This window comes from Sorex fumeus, unplaced genomic scaffold (assembly GCF_029834395.1).
Source record: "Sorex fumeus unplaced genomic scaffold, SorFum_2.1 ptg000063l, whole genome shotgun sequence".
Taxonomy (NCBI): domain Eukaryota; kingdom Metazoa; phylum Chordata; class Mammalia; order Eulipotyphla; family Soricidae; genus Sorex; species Sorex fumeus.
Window position 1 is genome coordinate 54,458,670 of NW_026606120.1, and position 19,024 is coordinate 54,477,693.

A 19,024-nucleotide genomic window follows, 5' to 3' on the forward strand; every position below is an offset into this window, starting at 1 on the left:
GATCCTGGCTATTGATGGGGTTACACAGCAGTTGGTGGGTGTAACTAGCTACTGGGAGGTGGGGGAGCTGGGTGGAGGAGGCCCAGTCTCGAACCGAGCAGGCTTGGAGATTTCAGCCCTGGGTCCTGCACACCTGGGTTCCTCTGCCGGTTCCTCGTCCAAGTGTGTGGAGAGTGGTCTCAGCATGGCTTTGGCTGGGTCCCAGAGGTCTTCAGCTGTCGGAGCTCTGTTCAGGGCGTAGAAGGAAACTCAATCCGCTTTCTTCCAAGGGGCCCAGGTTAGGACAGCCAGGCGCGGGGTCAGGAGACTCTGCCTTGTTCTCTTCTGGGAGCTTGGTTTTAGAGTCTCTGGATCCTGGTCGTTGATGGGATTATATGGCAGTTGGTAGGTGTAACTGTCTAGCTACTGGAAGGTGGGGAAGCTGGGTGGAGGAGGCTCAGTCTCGAACCCAGCAGGCTTGGATATTTCAGCCCTGGGTCCCACACACCTGGGTTCCTCTGCTGATTCCTCGTCCAAGTGTGTGGAGAGTGGTTTCAGCATGGCTTTGGCTGGGTCCCGGAGGTCTTCAGCTGTCGGGACTTTGCTCAAAAACAATAAAAACAAAAAAAATTTAAATACATGCACAACTGATCCACCGAGTTGGGAATATATTTATTTTTAACTTTCCACTGTCCCCTACCTTCCCCTAATCTCTAATATAATTTAGGTACAGCTAGTTTCACTGACAACCAGTTTCTTTTACTTTCACCACCTTGTTTCAGATCCTAGAGTCACTCATTGTCTTGGTTCCTGGAAGGAATTTGCCTTTGTTTAAGCACACCTATTCCATGATGGTTGTTTTACCTAAACTTCATCCCTTTAAACTTTCAAAAGCCTTAAAGAGATCAGACTTGACAGAATAGAAGAATAAGTTGAAAAAACGTTAAATAGGCCAATCTCAGGTTAAGGATTCAAACTCAGATCTCAGGTCGTCACTATCGCTTTCTCTTTAGTTCTACACAACCTGTCATGTTCGTAGACCGGATGCATTTTAGTTGTGCCCAGAACCCTGAACCGGCCAGGGAAATTTGCGGTTTTTCTGTTGATATTGTTAATTTGCTTCCTTTTTCAAGAAAGGAGCAGGACTATTACCCCCTTCTTTAAGCCCCCTAGAGAACTCTTGTGCGAGGAAGCACCTCCGTTTTTTAAATACATCCTGTCAGTAGAGGGCTCTACTTGAGCCCGGGGGAGGGGGGGCGGGGGGAAGCTTGCGTCTCCAAGGCGACGGGCACGCTCGCCTATCGGGCCTCCCGCGCGCCCGGATGACGTCACGCGGCGAGGCTCGCCCACGTCGAGTTTCCTGTCCACCATCTTTGTCCCGGGCAAAGTGGGTTTTGCGCAGTGGCTTAGCCCAGGAGAAGGAATCGTGACGTGCAGGAAACCATTACACCACCACTCGGGCCGTGCTCTCTGGCTGCCGCCGCCACCCCCGCCCTTGCCTCCGGTGAGTTCCAGGCGGCTAACTTTGGGGTGTGTCGCTTCTTCCCGGGGAGGGGGAGCCCCCGGGGCCTCGGAGCCGGCGGGAGGGGAGGACGGCCTCGGAGAGTGACCGTTGATGGAGCGGTCGGGTGTGACCGTTGTGGGGCTGGAGAAAAGGACTCCGCCGCCCCGGGCTGCAGCGAGGCCGGGGAACCCTCGGGTGTGGCGCCTGGGACCCGGGTTCGAGGGGCGTCGGGGAGGCGCCGCGTGTGCCGAGTCGGGAGAGTGGGGGGCCCGAGGCCAGGGGTGTGGCCGGCGGAGGCTGGAGGCCCAGGGGAGCCCTCCCTCCCCGCCAGGCGTCGTGCACCCTCTCGGAGGCTGCAGGAGGGCGAGGGATTCCCCCGGAGCGTCGCCTCCGCCCGGGTCTCACCCCGGGACGCCTCCTCCCTGCTTGAGAGATGAGGAACATTAATTAACGTCCCTGGAATCTCAACCGCGGGGGGGGAAAAGGGGGAATGCCTTACGCTTGGGGAAAGTGAAGAGTAGAGACCTCCAGAATGGAGCCGAGGGGAGAGGAGGAAGTCGAGGGAGTACATTTCAGCCTGGATCCTTTTTTTCCTTCCCTTTTCCCCTTTCGGGAATGCTCGGGTTTGAGAGAGCCTGTGGATTAAGCCAGAAGCAAAAGAAAACTGGAACTTCCAGTTATTTCCATTATCTTTTGAATGCAAAGAATCTGTCCTTGCTGTTTGTTACCGAGCAAGTCCTCTGCTTGAACGGGCAGGGTTTTTTTTTTTTAATTTAATTTTTTTTTTTTTAATTAAACTTAACCTGGTTGCCTCAGAATGAAGCAGTGTATTTGCTTCATTAAACTTTTGGGACTAATTTTGGAAAGAGGTGGGTTAAATAAAAGACAAAACCCACCAGACGCAGTGCTAGCCATGGTTTAAAAGGGAAAGAAAAACACATCCAAGAAAAGGCAGGATGATTAAGAAGGATGATGATGGTGGTCTCAGTGAGGAACAATTTGAATTATTAATTGCTTTCCTGGCATACTTCTATTGCTTAGCCTTAGGGTACACTTACAAAGTAATAATAGAAAGCAGCAGATGAAGGAGATGTAGCTGTACAAGAAAACGTGTAACACATTCCAATGATGACTAAGCGTGGTGGTAAGGTGAGAACTGTTTGCAGGTATCTGAACAGCCTAAACGCAGAGTAACCACAAAGGATCACGTTCAGCCTCATTTAATGTTGGGTGGAAGAGTGAATCTAAAGCAAACATTCTGTGGATTAAAGAGGCTCAAAATGCAGGCTTTTTGTTATTGTTTTTAAATCTTTAAGTAGATCTGTATTTTAAATATTTTGCATTTTAGGCACCGGTTTGAACTCGGTTTAATAAGGAGTGATTGGATGACACTAGCTCTTTTTTCTTCTTTCCAGGCTTAATGTTTTTCTGTTTTATTTTTTGTTACTGTTCTTTTTCTTGATTTTGGGACCACGCCCTGTAGCTCTCAGTGCAACTCTAGGCCTACTCATTGCTGGGGTTCTAATCCTGGCCTCTGGATTTCCAAACTTGCACTCAGGCCACTGAGCTGTCTCTCTGGCTATTTCTGAGTTATCAGTGTTTCCTTTTTTTGTGCTGCTGAGCCAGAGCCCTGCTAGGCAAATGCTCTGCCACTGAGCAACATCTCTGACCCTGAGTTTTTCATTGAGAGATTTGTAGGCATAGCTGTTAGCTGTTTTCTTACTGTATGATACATATTAACAATTTACAGTCATTTTGAAATAGAAATCAACATGACTAGATTTTTAATATGTTGTAATTATTTTAAGATACTAGGGTTGTTGTTATTTTGCATTGTTACTGAAGATTTGAAACCTCACCCTGTAGTAAAAAATTGGGGGAAAGGCCATTCAGCTGTATCATTCTGATAAATCTCCGTAGCTTTTCACTTCGAGCACCAAACCATGTTAAGTCCAGTTATATGTAAAAGAAGGGTTTAATGGCTTTGCCAATTCTTATTTTGCTGCCATTTTCAGAGAGTCATTGGAAATTATGATTCTCTTCTTTTCTGCCTGTATTCTCATTGGAGGGAGAGAGAGAAAGGGCTTGCACAGCCTATATTTGGTAGAAAGTAGGTTATGTTAGATCTAGATATATACTCCAGGTCAGGGGCCCTTTTCTGAAAGCCAGTGACATCACACTGGGCTGGGAGGTGATTATGTGCTTTTACTGCCGCAGCTGTGTTTAACAGTGACCTGAAGCCATAGCCCAAGTACTCAGAACAACTTGTGATTTGCCTAGTTTGATCTGCTGGAAACAAAGTAAGTCAAACTCTGTGTTGCTTTTTTCCTGGGAACTCCCTGCAAGAACACTTTCTTTTTACTCACCACAGAGAAACTTCATTATGACTTTTTTTTTTTTCTTTTTGAGTCACACCCATGGTGCCTTAGGAATTACTCCTGGCGGCTTTGCACTCAGGAATTACTCCTGGCAGTGTTCGGGGGACCATCTGGGAATTGAACCCAGGTCGGCCGCATGCAAGGCAAACGCTCTACCTGCTGTACTGTTGCTCTAGCCCCTGAATATGAATTATTTATTTTTATTTTTTAAAACCACATCTCGTGGTATTGAGGGCTTACTTCTGGCTCGATAGCACAGCGGGTAGGGCGTTTGCCTTGCACGCAGCCAACATGGCCGACCCGAGTTCGATTCCTCCGCCCCTCTCGGAGAGCCCGGCAAGCTACCGAGAGTATTCGATATGCCAGACACAGTAACAACAAAGTCCCCAATGGAGACGTTACTGGGCCCGCTCGAGCAAATCGATGATCAACGGGAGGGCCTTTACTTTACTTTACTTTACTTCTGCCTCTGTGCTCAGGAATGACTCCTAATGGGTTCAGGGAACTATGTAGGGTGCTGGGAATCAAAGCGGGGTCAGCCGCATGCAAGGCAAGTGCCTTACCTGCTATACTATCTTTCCTGCCCTTTGATTTTGACTTTGAAAGCTCTTCAGCAAATACTTTGGCTGGGTGGGAGTGGTGATGTATGGCAGTGGTTTGGGTGATGTCCTTTGGTGCTCAGGAGTCACTTTTGATGGAACTTTGGGGACAATATATGGTGCTAGGGATTGAACCCTAGCATTACATGCTAGGCAAGCCCTTCAACCTTTACTTTTTAGGCTGCTTTTCTGAAAATATGTGTTTACATGTTTATTTTCTGAGTTCTGTCATGGTATCTGTACTAAAAAATATCTTCAGCCTATAATATAACAATTTTCATCCTTTTGGAGAATTTTGTGTTAGTTGCCAGCATGTAGGTGTATCTCATTTCTAAAACAAGTCTGTAACCTTTTTAGGGGATATCTCCAGGTAGTACTCAGGAAACCCAGTTCATTTAGGAAATACCGGGCCAGCCTGGGCAAGGACTGCTTAATGGTAGGGCTGGAGGATGTGGAACATGCCCTGTGGTGTGGGGCCCACCCTTAGTGGTGCTGGGGTTCAAACTCAGACTCCTACCTTATGGAGTGTTTCTCTGGGGTACAGGGGAGCTCCTAGTGTAATACGTGGCCAGTAGGACTATCAGTTCAGTGCATGGACTTCAGGATGCAGTGCTGCTCAGGTCTTTGGTGGTGCTGGGGATCCCCAGGGACATATCCAGCAGTGCTAGGGGCTCACAAGGTGATACCATTTTAGCAAAGCATGTTCCCCTGATGGCTATCCCTCAACACAGATTTTTGAGGTAAAATTCACAAAATGTAAAATTAACCATTTTTGCTCCCCTTCCCCCCCATTTTGGCCATACCTGGCAGTGCTCAGGACTTGCTCCTGACTCTGTCCTTAGGAATCACTCCTGTGCTTAGGGGGCCATATGTAGTTCTGGGGATCGAATCCTAGTTGATTCAGTACAAGGCAATTGCCTTATCTCTGTACCGTTCATTTTCAGGCAACAGTTCAGTAACAGTACATTCACAGTGTTGTGAAACCACTTCTTCTCATGTGTTTTGTTTAGACTGTTTTCCTTTTTTCTTTTTTTTCCTTGGAGTCCTTTTGGTTTGAGGCAGAAACTAACTTGATAGTGTTTCAGCTATTCTGGGTTAGGGATATTTCTATATTGTATAAACCAGTGCAAGCTGCAAAGGTATGTTTCTCTTCCTTTAAAGCAGGAGCCAGGGGTTTTTAATTTAGGATCTAGATATCTTACCTGATTCCTGAAGTTTTGTGAGTGACTATAATGTCACCTACTCAAGAACACAAATGGGGTGGCAAGATACCTCTAAGAGCTGAATTGTTTGCTTTGTATATGAGAGTCCCTGGTGGAGCACTTATAGGGTGTCCTAAAACCAAAAGAAAATAAAAGAACATAAAAGGTCACAACGAATGGGACAAATATATTCCTTGATAATGAATTTCTTGGGGGAGACAGTGAATTGTGGGTAGTAAAAGGATTTAGGGATTGACTAATGTAATGTTTAATAGATTGTGATGAAAATGCCTGTTAAGAATTTAGTATATACGGGGCTGGAGTGATAGTATAGCACAAAAGGTGTTTGCCTTGCCTAGGGGTTCAGGTTCAATCCTCAGTACCCCATATAGTCCCCTGAGCACCACCAGGAATAATTCCTGAATGAAGAACTCATGAGCATTGCTGAATTCCTCCCCCACTAAAGAAAAATGTAATTTAGTATATGGACTGGGGGTGTAACTCAGTAGTAGAGCACTTGCCTTGGATATTTTCTGTTTGTTTTGGGGCCACACCTGGCGGTGCTCAGGTTTTTGCTTCTGGCTCTGCGCTCAGGAATCACTTCTAACAGGCCTGGGGGACCATATGGGATGCCAGGGATCGGATCCATGTTCCCCTCATGCAAGGCCAGTGCCCTATCCACTGAGCTTATTTCTCCAATTCTGCCTTGCATGTTTGAAGCTGTGTCACAAAAAAGTAACATGTATATATACATAGCAGAACTTGAGCAATCAGAACAGTTTTAATGCCCCCCTTAGAAGGAACTGAGAGAAGAAAATCCAGACAGATTTTGTTTTAAAATCTTAAGTCTTGGGACTGGAGTGACAGTTTAGTTTGTAGGGCATTTGCGTTGCATGCGGCTAACCTGGATTTGATCACTGTATCCCATATGGTTCCTTGAGCATTGTCAGGAGTAATTCTTGAATACAGAGCCAGGAGTAACCCCTGAGCACTGCTGGTTGTGGCCCAAAAACAAAAATCTTCTGTAAGTTTAAAATTTTTGGTTTTTAAGCATTTAGAACGGCCATAGAATGGCTAAGAGTGGTGTTCTTTCTGTTAGGCTCTGCTAATCTTTTCTGTTGGGATGTGTACATTCTTAGGTGTTAGCTTCAGATTTATTCTCTTTCATCAGTTTGTTCATTTCACAGTCAGCATTGTAACCGGATTAAATGATTATAGCATTCTTTGAATTTTTGCTAGAAAAGCAGTTACGAAATTCAGCACAAGTCAAAACTCTGTTGCAAGTTAATTTTCTTCCCCTTTGTTGCAGTGATCAGGGGTTATACATACCCTTGGTTGTGTGCTTTCTGATTGCAGTACTCACACATCTTCTTCCCCGGGATTACCCTCCTTGCCACACTCACATGTCATTTTCATTGTGTTGTTCACTTTAGTTTTGGCTCTGCCCAGGTAGTAGCTGTGGGACCCTTGCAGTGAGGATTGACTGTGGTTCCTATTTGCAAGGCAGATGCTTTCTGACACAGAGCCATTTCTGAGCCCTCTACGAGTCATTTTTCCTTTATCTTTGGGTTTGGACCATACTTGGTACTTGGGAGCTACTCCTGGGTTATTACATGGGTTGGTTCCCAGTAGTCCTGGGGAACCATGTGGTTCTGGGAATTGAACCTGGGATCCCTGCATGCCATGTGTGTTGCTTCACCTAAGACCTCCTTCAAGTTAACTTTTAATTATAGTCATATCAAAGCACATTTCTGTATTTAGTTATAATATTTACATAACTTTTCAGTCATTTTTTCTTAGGATAGTTTGTTGCAATTTAGGTACAGCCCAAGCCACAGTTACATACGGATACCAGAACTTTGAGCAGTGAGGAGAGCTGCCTGGGAGGATAGCAGATAAGTTGTCTTTTTCTTGAATTGTCCAAGAAGCACATTTCAGAGATCAGATTTGAGCCAGACTTTTATCTGTTATTTCATGCTTTTGTGGCTTTCCCCTTATTCCTTAATTTCATTGATTTTTAGTGCTTTCATTTTTTTTTTCTTTCAGACTCATTTTCACCATTGTTTGCCAAATGTGTTGTTACTCAAGTTTGCCAAATACGTTTTCACTCATCATTTTGACAGTAATGAGCAGATGCTAGGGCATCTGTCCTAAATTTGGTAATAAGTATTGTTAATGATGGTGGAATGGAGAGGATACTTAGAGGGAGTTTCATTTAAAGAAAATGCTAGTATGTCAAAGAAGTTAAAAATATTCAACAAAGTCTTATAGTTACTAAAATTAGAAAACGTTGTCTCATTAGGGAAAATGTGACCTGTTTATGCCCATTTTGTTTTAGTGAAGGTGTGTGCCAGCTGGATTCTGGAAATTGGAACAGAAGAATTAAAGTTGAGACTGGATTTTATGCTCTTCAGTTTTCATGCCAGTTCCAATTTTTTTACTACTCATTTTAAATAAATACGTGTTTTTCACTTCAGTTTTAAACTCTAAACTGATATTCTTTGGAAATTATTGTCGGGCTTAGTACAGATTGATGAAAATACAAAACTAAACTTATTTACTAAAAACTATTTAAAATCCATGTGTAAGATATATTTATCTTTTTAGATGGCTGCCATGAAAGAATAATTCAGGCTCTTTTATTTTTCCAGGAAGATGCTTTCTTCATTGAAAGTTGCATGTAGTAGTGAACAGATTGGCAGAATTGTTTGCTCTTTCAACCTTACACTGCCTTAAAATAAGTTTATATTTTAGAGGAACTTAGTCTTGAGACAAAGAAGTTAATCAGATTTTCCTGAATGGGAAATAATGGCAGATCTTTTGAAACAAAATTTTCTTTAAATCTTTGAGTTACTAGTTCAAGATATATTTATAAAATAGATCTAACTTTACAGTGTTTCTCATACATAGATTTGGGGGAGATAATTGTGGGTAAAATCTAAAACCATGATAGGTTCAGAATTTTACTTTTAATTTTGCCTCAGTTTCCTCTTTGAAGACAGTTACATTTTTAATTATACTTGCATACTTTGAGTAATTATTGACATGATGGTAAGGAAGAAGGTCTCATTTTTGGTTCCAGAAAATTATTATTTTTTTGTTTGTTTGTTTTTCCTTTTTGAGTCAACCCGGTGATACTCAGGGGTCATTCCTGGCAGTGCTCAGCATATGGATGCTGGGAATTGAACACGGGTCGACCGCGTGCAAGGCAAACGCCCTACTCGCTATGCTATCACTCCAACCCCCGGTTACAGAAGTTATGATTTAAAAATAAATACTTAGACCAAAAAAATAATACAGTAGATAAGGTACTTACCTTGCATGCAGCTAACCTGGTTTTGATCCCAGATACCTGAGCACTGCCAGGAGTGATCCCTGAGCACTGAAGCAGAAGTAAGCCCTAAACCCAGCTGGATGTGCCTCCCCCCCCCCCCAGAAAAAAAGAAAAAATTAAGTTCAGTGCCTTTCTAGGGCCAGATATGGAATTAAGGCACTTGTCTTACACACTGCCAACCCTATTTCCATCTCTGACCTCAGAGCTAGTAGTAGCTGCTAGGCTTCCACTGGGTTTGGCCCAAGGTTCCAACACCTAAATAAATGAATGACTTGCTGGACACAAAGAGATGAAAGAATTCTCCTCTTTTTATTATAGGTGCACGTTAAAGATCCAAAACCATGACTGACTCCAAGTACTTTACAACCAATAAAAAAGGTAAGTGGCACATAAGTCATATGTTACCTGAGCCCATGTGCCGCTTGTGCCCATGTGGCTGAGCACAGTGGTGTCTGAGCACTGAAGCACCCACATCTCTCCTCTTGAGATGTGTACTTTCATGCTTTCATGTCTAATGCTGGGATGTGTGTAGGGACTCTCTCAGCCTTTGGAGAAGCTTGCATTCTCTCTTGAGCGTGTTACTCTCTCACTTTCTCCCCTTCCTTCCCCTTCCTAAATCCTCCAAATAAATCTGTTTTACTTAAAAAAAAAAAAAGGGTAAGTATGAAGGAGCCAGAGCAATAGTAGAGTAGGTAGGACACTTGCCTTGCATGAGGCCAACCTGGCTTCCATCCCTGGAATGCCATGTAGTCCCCCAAACCTGGCAGGGGTGAACCCTGAGTGCAGAGCCAGGAGTAAGCTCTGACACCGCCAGTTGTGGCCCCACAGACAGTAAAAGGAAGTTTGAAAATCTGACCTGAACATAGGTTTGAGATTTTTCCAAGTGATGATACGACTGTCTTAGTAGAATGGTCGTAACCATTCAGACATACGTGTTGTGAACACTCTCGTTGCAGAGCTCTAGTTTGTCAGAAAACTCAGAAAAATAAAAAACATTTGTATATAGTTAAAGCAGTACTCAAGGTATTAGCTGTATGATATTTAAGTATAGGTATTTAAAGATGGAGCTTTGATAAACATCATTTTGATTTGATAGTTTTGTGTTAGTGAAAGGGCTGGAGCAATAGCACAGCGGGTAGGGCGTTTGCCTTGCACGCGACCGATCAGGCTGACCGGAGTTCGATTCTTCTGCCCCTCTCAGCAAGTTACCTAGAATATCTCGCCTGCACGGCAAAGCCTGGGAAGCTACCTGTGACAATATGCCAAACACAGTAACAAGTCTTACAATGTTACTGGGTCTGCTTCCAGCAAATTGATGAACAACAGGAGAACAGGTGACAGTGTTAATGAAAGGAAGGGATTCAGCTGAAGATTGTTAGATCTGAGAGGGCAAAAGAAGATACATTTTAAAAATTTTTTCACATGGAACACTTCACAGAAGGGATGCTATTAAAGGAATAAAAATAAACACGAAACATTCATAAACATGAAATTCTCTCATCTTGGGGAGGGCACACTTGACAGTGCTCAGAGCTTACTTGTGGGTTAGTGCTCAGGGATCACTCTTGGCTGTGTTCAGAGGACCATGTGTAGTGCTAAAGATCCAGCCCTGGTCAGCTACATGCAAGACAAGTGCCTCATCCTCCAGTACTATTTCCTCTGTTCCTCTATTCCTGTTTCTGAGGGGAACTCTGTATAGCCTTAGTCTTTTTTTTGTGTGCTTATATTAATACATAATGATTTTTAGAAAATGAAAATATGAAGAACCATGAATAGAAGCTTTTTTTTTTTTTTTTTGCTTTTTGGGTCACACCCAGCTTTGCCACAGGGCTTACTCCTGGCTCATGCACTCAGGAATTACTCCTGGCGGTGCTCGGGGACCATATGGAATGCTGGAAATCAAACCTGGGTCAGCCGCATGCAAGGCAAATGCCCTACCCATTGTGCTATTGCTCCAGCCCCTAGAAACTTATTTTAATATCCTTCCAGATCCCCCTCTTTGTTGAGCCATTGTCTCCATACACTTCTTTGTATCAAAGACAGATTGCTTTAGCTTTTCTTGGCCTGTTCCTCTGATCTAAACTTAATTTATTCCTCAGGGATCAGTATTATATGCTTTATATTTACTGTTATATTCTTATATTTACTCAAGTATTCTTGGCTAGATAACAACTACCATTTCTCTTTATTCTCCATCAGTTTAATTCAAATGTACCCTTTTCTCTTGCCCTCCAGTGACTGAAAGACTGTAGCTTTCCTGTCCCAGAATTTATCTTTCTTGTTTCCCCACGTAAGGAAAACAAGTTCACTAGCCTCAGCCTCCCCTGACTGTCTGTCTCTAGCTTTCAGTTTGATCTTGAAGAAGACCCAGCAGAGCAATTCTACCATTTTTAAAAAATTCATTTAGTTAGTTGGTAAAATTTATTGAGTGGTCACCGTGCACAGGTTCCGTTTTCTCCACTCTAACATAGGTGGAGTATCTCAATAACTGCTTTAATTTTTTTCAAGTCAGAGTAGATACAGAAGGATACCTAATACCAGATCTTGGTTACTAAATATAATTTCCCACTAAATGAAATCAACTTCTTGGGAAAATGGCCCATTTTCCTGTCAAGGGAATGACAGGATGAACATGAGTATCTTGTACCAGAAAATATGTGACACCTGAAGGAGAAGCATCATTCAGAGGGGCTTTCTGTTGCCAAATTTGAGAAAGTAATGATGTTATGGGTTACCATCCATTAAATAATAATATGTATATGTAGTACTGTAGCACTGTCCTCCAGTTCATCGATTTGCTCGAGCGGGACCAGTAATGTCTCCATTGTGAGACTCATTGTTACTGTGTTTGGCATATTGAATATGTCAAAGGTAGCTTGCCAGGCTTTGCCTTGAGCTTGCTGGGCTGTCCGAGAGGGGTGGAGGAATCGAACCAGGGTCGGCCAGGTCGGCTGCATGCAAGGCAAATGCCCCACCTGCTGTGCATCACTTCAGCCATATATGTATATCCATAAATTATGGTACTAATTGCAAGAGTTATAAATGCTCCTGTAACAACTAGGAGTGGAAAATTTGATGAGAAACAAGATATTTACATAGCTTAATAGTATCCTTTCACAAGTTAATAATTTTCAGGGGAGAGCACAGTAACTTAATAGTGTCTAAACCTGGTTTTGGCCTCAGTAGCACTGTAGCATTGTCCTCCTGTTGTTCATTGATTTGCTCCATAGTGCACCAGTAACTTCTCCATTGTGAGACTTCTTGTTACTGTTTTTGGCATATTGAATAGTCAGATATTTCCTGTTAGTGTTACTCAAAATGATACCGATTAACATAATTTTCCTCTTGATGTGTTACATTGAGAACATTTATGTTTCAAGCTACAGGAGACTGAAGAGCTAGGACAGTCAGTGTTGCAGATGATCTTGAATTGGATCTTGATCCAAGATTTTTATGTATCATAAAAATTTTAAAGACATTGGGGCTGGAGTGATACCACAGTGGGTAGGGCGTTTACCTTGCACGCAACCGACCCAGGTTGGATTCCCAGCATCCCATATGGTCCCCCGAGCACCGCCAGGAGTACTTCTTGAGTGCAGAGCCAGGAGGAACTCCTGAGTATCACCAGGTGTAACCCAAAAAAGCCAAAAAAAAAAAAAAAAAGTAAAGACTTTTTTGAGTAAAGTCTTGTAAGTTGCATATGAAGAGGTATCATTGTTAACTTTCTGGATTTTGATCATTGTATTAGGTGTTCCTTTTTATTGGAAATTACATATTTACATATCTAGTGCTAAAGAGACCTGATGTTCATGGCTTAATATTTAATGATTCAGGGGAAAACAAGTATATAGGAAGTATGGTAAAGCAAATGTGGCACAATGTTAACTGCTTGGGGATCCTGTAATTTTTCTTTATGACTGAAATTATGTAAGCGTAAACACAGTCTTCTCTTACAAAGCCAACTCTGTAGTGTCTAATTATATCTTATCTGCTAGTCAGTGGCTTTCAGCCTTGCTTACAAGTTGGAGGAAGTTTAAACAGTGACGTCCAGGTTCCGTTCCCACAGTCTGGTTTCATTGATCTGAGATTCCATCTGGGGGTGTGGGGATTCTTAAAAGCTCCTCAGATTTTTCTATTATCTATTCAAGACTGAAATTACTGTTAGCAGAGCTCAGTAGGTTAGATTAGGGTGGAAGAAAGGGTGAAATAGATATTGAAAGGAATAGTAATTTAATAAAGATAATGGTATGTAGGGCTGGAGCAATAGCACAGCGGGCAGGGTGTTTCCCTTGCATGCAGCCAAAATGGCTGACCCGAGTTTGATTCCTCTGCCCCTCTGGAGAGCCCGGCATGCTACTGAGAGTATATCGCCTGCACGGCAAAGCCTGGCAAGCTACCCGTGACGTGTTCGATATGCCAAACACAGTCACAAGTCTCACAGTGTTACTGGGCCCCGCTCGAGCAAATTGATGAACAACCGGAAGACAGTGACAGTGACAATGGTATACCATTGATGAGATACCTTGCATTACTTAATGTCTCCTTGGCTCCACTAAAGCTTCTTGTCATTCATTTTCATTTTATTTTTGTATTCATTCTGAAATGGATTTATTTTCCGCTAACATTTCTGTGGTTTGGTAATGATATCTATAATCACATTTAAAAAAATATAATTTAAAAACTATAACTCTTTTGGTAACTTTTTTTAAATTCTGGGATTTGTAAGAGTTGAAACTTACAGGTTGAATCAGGACTGGGTAAAGAACACATTTTTAAAAAATGGATAGACTATGTTCCTTTTACTTCCTGCAACACCCACCAGAACTGCCGCTGGAACATATTCTTTAAGTTTATACTCTTGGAATTGGAATAATTGCAGTTACATCCTGTTATTCTTCAGCTCCTGCTGCTGTTGACAATTCAGACCTTCTGATGCCTTCTGCTTGTCCTTTTCTGTTTCTAGAAGTAAATGATAGGAACCTGGATTTGGCATTAGAAAACTCTGAAGGGGAGAGTGACTCTTGAAGGGCCCAACTTTTCTGGAGGTAGTTGAATAAAACAGCCTCTTTTGTAACAATTTGTTCAAATGCCTTTTTGGCAATGGCTATCAAGATATCAAGCTTCTTGAATGCCCAGCTTCTGCGTTACTTCCCAGTTTCATCCTTCTACCTAGAGTGTTCATCCTTTCTCATCCGTTATTTTGACTGTGGCCTCGTTCTGACTTGTTTCCTTCCTGCGCTCCCCCGTTCCACAAGCTGGTCTCTTGATCTCATGCTGTGGCTCTCCTTTTACGTGCTTTTCATTGGTAACTAACCCTTGGACTAACCTGAGGGCCCAGTAGAGCCATATGGGAAACACTGATATAGAGACTTGAGCAGATTACAGTTTGCTCTTCTGCAATTTTTCTCTTGGTCAGTGAGTTTGGGTAAAGTGAACATTAAGAGTAGCCATAAAAGGGGCTGGAGTGAAAAACAGTGGGTGGGGTACTTACCCTGCACATGGCCACTCTGGTATCCCATATGGTCCTCCAGCACTGCCAGGAGTAATTTATTCCAGAGTGCAGAGCCAGGAGTAACCCTCCCCTTCAAAAAAATAAATAAGAAGAAAAACAATAGTCATAAAGGTGAGAGTTAAGCAATATTGTTTAATAGTTTTGTTTTTTTGTTTGTTTTTGGTCCACACTTATTGGTGCTCAGGGCTTACTCCTAAGGGACCATATGTAGTGGCTGGGTTCAAACCAGGTTGGTTGCATGCTAGGCATGTACCTGCCCACTGTATAATCTCTTCAGCCCCCTTTTAATAATCTGAACAGTTTTAAGAGTTACCTGGAAGATTAGAGTAGAAGTTCAACTTCTTTTTCATGGACTTAGTATACTTTTAGGAGTGGCTCTGGTTCCCCCCCCCCCCTTTTTTTTAAATTGGGGTGGAGGTGGAGGCTCATGGGACCATGCAGTAGTAAGGGTGTGTGCTTTGCATATGCTCAGCATATTGTGAGTTATATCTTTGACCTACTTTGAAACTTTCTTGAAGCTTCAAGATAATCTGCTGATTGAATAGGTTGGGTCCTTAAATCCCTTCACAACTTCCCTCATCAGTTTTAATGTTTCTAGCATTTGGGTAGGGCCAAATGTTGGGGGCGCATTTTTTTGGTTGTGAGATGCATCCTCGAGGCTCAGTGCAATTCTGGAGCAATGTCAGTGGCTGGGGCACTCAGCAGGGCACCATTCAGTCAGCTAGGAAGATAGTAGTTAGCCCCTGATGACATTTTCAGAATAGCAGTCACCAGGCTCCAAAGTAATAGGATTCTGATGAATTGAAATCTTGGAAAGTTTATTTATTTTTGATCACACTTCACTGAGATCAGGGATTACTCCTGGCAGGCTTAGGGAATCATGGAGTGCTGGGTATTAAACCGAAATTGGCTGAGTGCAAAGCAAACACCCTACCAGCTGTACCACTGCTCCAGCTCCACCAACCAATAACTTCTTTTTTTTTTCTTTCTTTTTTTATTAGTGAAAAACCATGAGGTACAATTATAGACTTACAAATTTTGTGCTTGGGTTTCAGTTATACAATGATCAAGTGCCCATCCCTCCACCAGTGCCCGTCATCCATCCCCATGAGTCCCAGCATCCCCCCTCCCACCCTCATCCCCCCCCCCCCCCCCCCCCCCGTCCCATCCTGCATCTGTGGCAGGGTATTCCCCCTTGTTCTCTCTCTCTTCTTTTGGGTACTGTGTTTTGCCAGAGAGGCATTGAGTGGCAGTCATGTTTGGTCTATAGACCACTTTTAGCATGTCTCTCCCACCCTGGGAGGGTCTTCACAACACCCTTTATTTGGTGCTCTCTTCTCTATCTGAGCTTCCTTCTCACCTAGCACATGTGGCTGGCCTTCAAGTCATGGAGCAAAATTCCTGGTACTAATCTGAGCCCTTCCTGGGTGTTAATCTCCCGTTTTGTTGCTTTATGTTCCCCAGATGAATGCAATCTTTCTGTGTCTATCCCGCTCTTTCTGACTCATTTCGCTTAACATGATACTTTCCATGTAGTACCACTTGTATGTAAATTTCATAACTTCATCTTTTCTAACAGCTACATAGTACTCCATTGTGTAAATGTACCAAAGTTTCTTTAACCAGTCATCTGTTCTTGGGCACTCAGGTTTTTTCCAGATTCTGGCTATTGTAAAGAGTGCTGCAATGAACAAACAATTGCAGATGTCACTCCGACTATACCTTTTTGCCTCTCTGGGATATATTCCCAGGAGTGCTATAGCTGGGTCAAATGGCAGATCAAATTCTAATTTTTTGAGAGTCGTCCATACTGTTTTCCAAAAGGGTTGGACCAGCCGGCATTCCCACCAGCAGTGAAGGAGGGTCCCTTTCTCGCCACATCCGCGCCAGCACCGGTTGCTTTTGTTCTTGTGGATGTGGGCCAGTCTCTGTGGTGTGAAATGATATCTCATTGTGGTTTTGATCTGCATCTCTCTGATGATTAGTGATGTAGAGCATTTTCTCATGTGCCTTTTTGCCATTCGAATTTCTTCTTTGCGAAAGTTTCTGTTCATTTCCTCACCCCATTTTTTGATGGGGTTGGGTGATTTCTTCTTGTGGAGTTTAACCAGTACCTTGTATATCCTTGATATCAACCCCTTGTCGGATGTGTACTTGGTGAATATCCTTTCCCATTCTGTAGGCTGTCTTTGTATTTTGGTCAATGTTTCTTTTGAGGTGCAGAAGCTTCTTAGTTTAAGATAGTCCCATTTATCTATCTCTGTTTTCACTTGCTCGGCCAGTGGCGTGACATCTTTGAAGATACCATTAGCTTCAATATCATGGAGAGTTTTGCCGACTTTGTCTTCAATAAACATTATGGATTCTGGTCTGATGTTGAGGTCATAAATCCATTTTGATCTTACTTTTGTGCATGGTGTTAGGCAGAGATCTGAGCCCACTTTTTTGCATGTAGCCATCCAATTTTGCCAGCACAGTTTGTTGAAGAGGCTTTCCCTGCTCCATTTCACTTTTCTTGCCCCCTTATCAAAAATTAGATGATTATATGTTTGGGAGGAAATGTCAGTATATTCAACTCTGTTCCATTGGTCTGCAGCTCTGCTTTTGTTCCAGTACCATGCTGTTTTAATTATTACTGCCTTGTAGTAGAGTTTGAAGTTAGGGAGGTTGATTCCTCCCATTTTCTTTTTCCCAAGAATTGCTTTAGCTATTCGTGGGGGCTTATTGTTCCATATAAATTTCAGGAGTGTTTGCTCCATTTCTCTGAAGAATGTCATGGGTACCACCAACCAATAACTTCTTAAAGGACTTGCTAGAGAAGTGGTTCTCACCTGTGTATTATCAGATTCACTTGTGAAATCCATTAGGATTTATGAAAATATAAACGTGAGTTCTACTCCTTAACTGTCTGATTTATTTGGTCCAGAGCAATAGTTTGATCATTCTTATATTTAAGTACTTTCCAGGTAATATTTGTTTGTGGTCAAGGTTGAGAGTTCCTAGATTCAAGGGTCATGAGGCACAGTGTAAGGACCAATTCTGTCACTAACTCATTCTGTAACATTTGAGCCACAGTAATTTGTTAAATTGAGAGTAGGTAAATGAGGTATATGTGGAGTTTCTTGGTTTGGAAACATTGATTAGTGAGTCTGTTCCCTGTCTGTTATTCATTTTTTTCCCTAGGACCTTGAATTCTGATAAGTAATCCCTCCCAGTACAGTTTTGTCCTCTTCGATGTTGATGTAATGAGATTTATTTTTTCCTCCTAGTTTATGGTTCCTCAAGTCTGGACTGTCCCTTCTTCCCTAGTCATAACCTTATTTGTGGGTCAGTTAATAGTTTGAGGATTTGAGTTGTATGTATCTGCCTTCTAATTGGGAAGCTATTCCCAAGAAGAGCTTGGGGCTGGGGGGCGGAGGGCTGCAGTGATAGCACAGCGGATAGGGTGTTTGCCTTGCATGCGGCCAACCCGGGTTTGATTCCCAGCATCCCATATGGTCCCCTGAGCACTGCCAGGAGTGAATCCTGAGTGCAGAGCCAGGAGTAACCCCTATGCATCGCCAGTGTGACCCAAAAGGAAAAAAAAAAGAAGAGCTCAGGGGGCCTAAGCTTAGTGATAGATTGACTAACTGGGCCAGAGGTTCAATGTGATCGTCCATGGATGCCTGGGGTGGGGGGGGGGGGCATAGGACCCAGGTGATGCTTGGGGACTGTAGTGCTGGAAATTGAACTGGCATATGCAAGACATGTGCCTTTTCATCCCTATACTGCCAGCTTGGCCTTTATTCTAAATTTTAAAAATGAATCTTGTTTCAGTTGCTTGCTGTCCTGCTGTTGGTTAGCTCTTGTGCTACTTACCATACAGTGTAGAATACTGTTGTAGTTCTCTGGTCCTGGAATCTTACCTGTTTTTTTTTTTATAGGGGAAATCTTTGAATTGAAGGCTGAGCTCAACAATGAAAAGAAAGAGAAGAGGAAGGAAGCAGTGAAGAAAGTGATTGCTGCTATGACTGTGGGAAAGGATGTTAGGTAAGGGTCATTATTCCTCATGCTGGTCACTCTAGACTCACACCCCACTTATGGCTTTTACTGGTTGTTATTTAAAACTTAAAATCAGGGACTAGTGAAATGTGCAACAGGTAGGGTGCTTGCCTTGCGTGTAGCCCACCTGGGTTTGATCCCTGGCATCCCATATGGTCAACTGAGCATCGCCAAGAGTGATTCCTGAGTGTAGAGCTAGGAATAACTTTTGAGCACCTTGAGTGTGACCCAAAAACCAAAACCAAAAAAAACCAATAAAATTTTAAAAAAATACTTAAATTTATAGAGTATCTATAAGAATAGGGCTTTCCTCTAAAAACATCACTGGGAAGTATAGTTACTTATATATTAACTCTGTGGCTTAATATTTTTCTGTTTGAAGCGTGAGCATCTTTAATTTTTTATTACATACAGATCTAGCATAAAACCCTCTTGGGTTCTGGCACAGTTACAAATCTGTTGTTGATACAGATTT

At 42.8% G+C, this 19,024-nt stretch overlaps 1 protein-coding gene across 1 annotated transcript in view; it reads left to right on the forward strand.

Moving 5' to 3' along the window:
* Positions 1-1,337: 1,337 nt before the first annotated feature.
* AP2B1 (adaptor related protein complex 2 subunit beta 1) overlaps positions 1,338-19,024 on the forward strand; it is a 156,598-nt gene continuing 138,911 nt past the window's right edge. Inside the window, exons 1-3 of the mRNA XM_056127620.1 lie at positions 1,338-1,483; positions 9,315-9,374; positions 18,432-18,537. Of these exons, the coding sequence (XP_055983595.1) occupies positions 9,338-9,374; positions 18,432-18,537 (143 nt within the window). The 5' untranslated portion in view covers positions 1,338-1,483; positions 9,315-9,337. The remainder of the gene's footprint in view (positions 1,484-9,314; positions 9,375-18,431; positions 18,538-19,024) is intronic.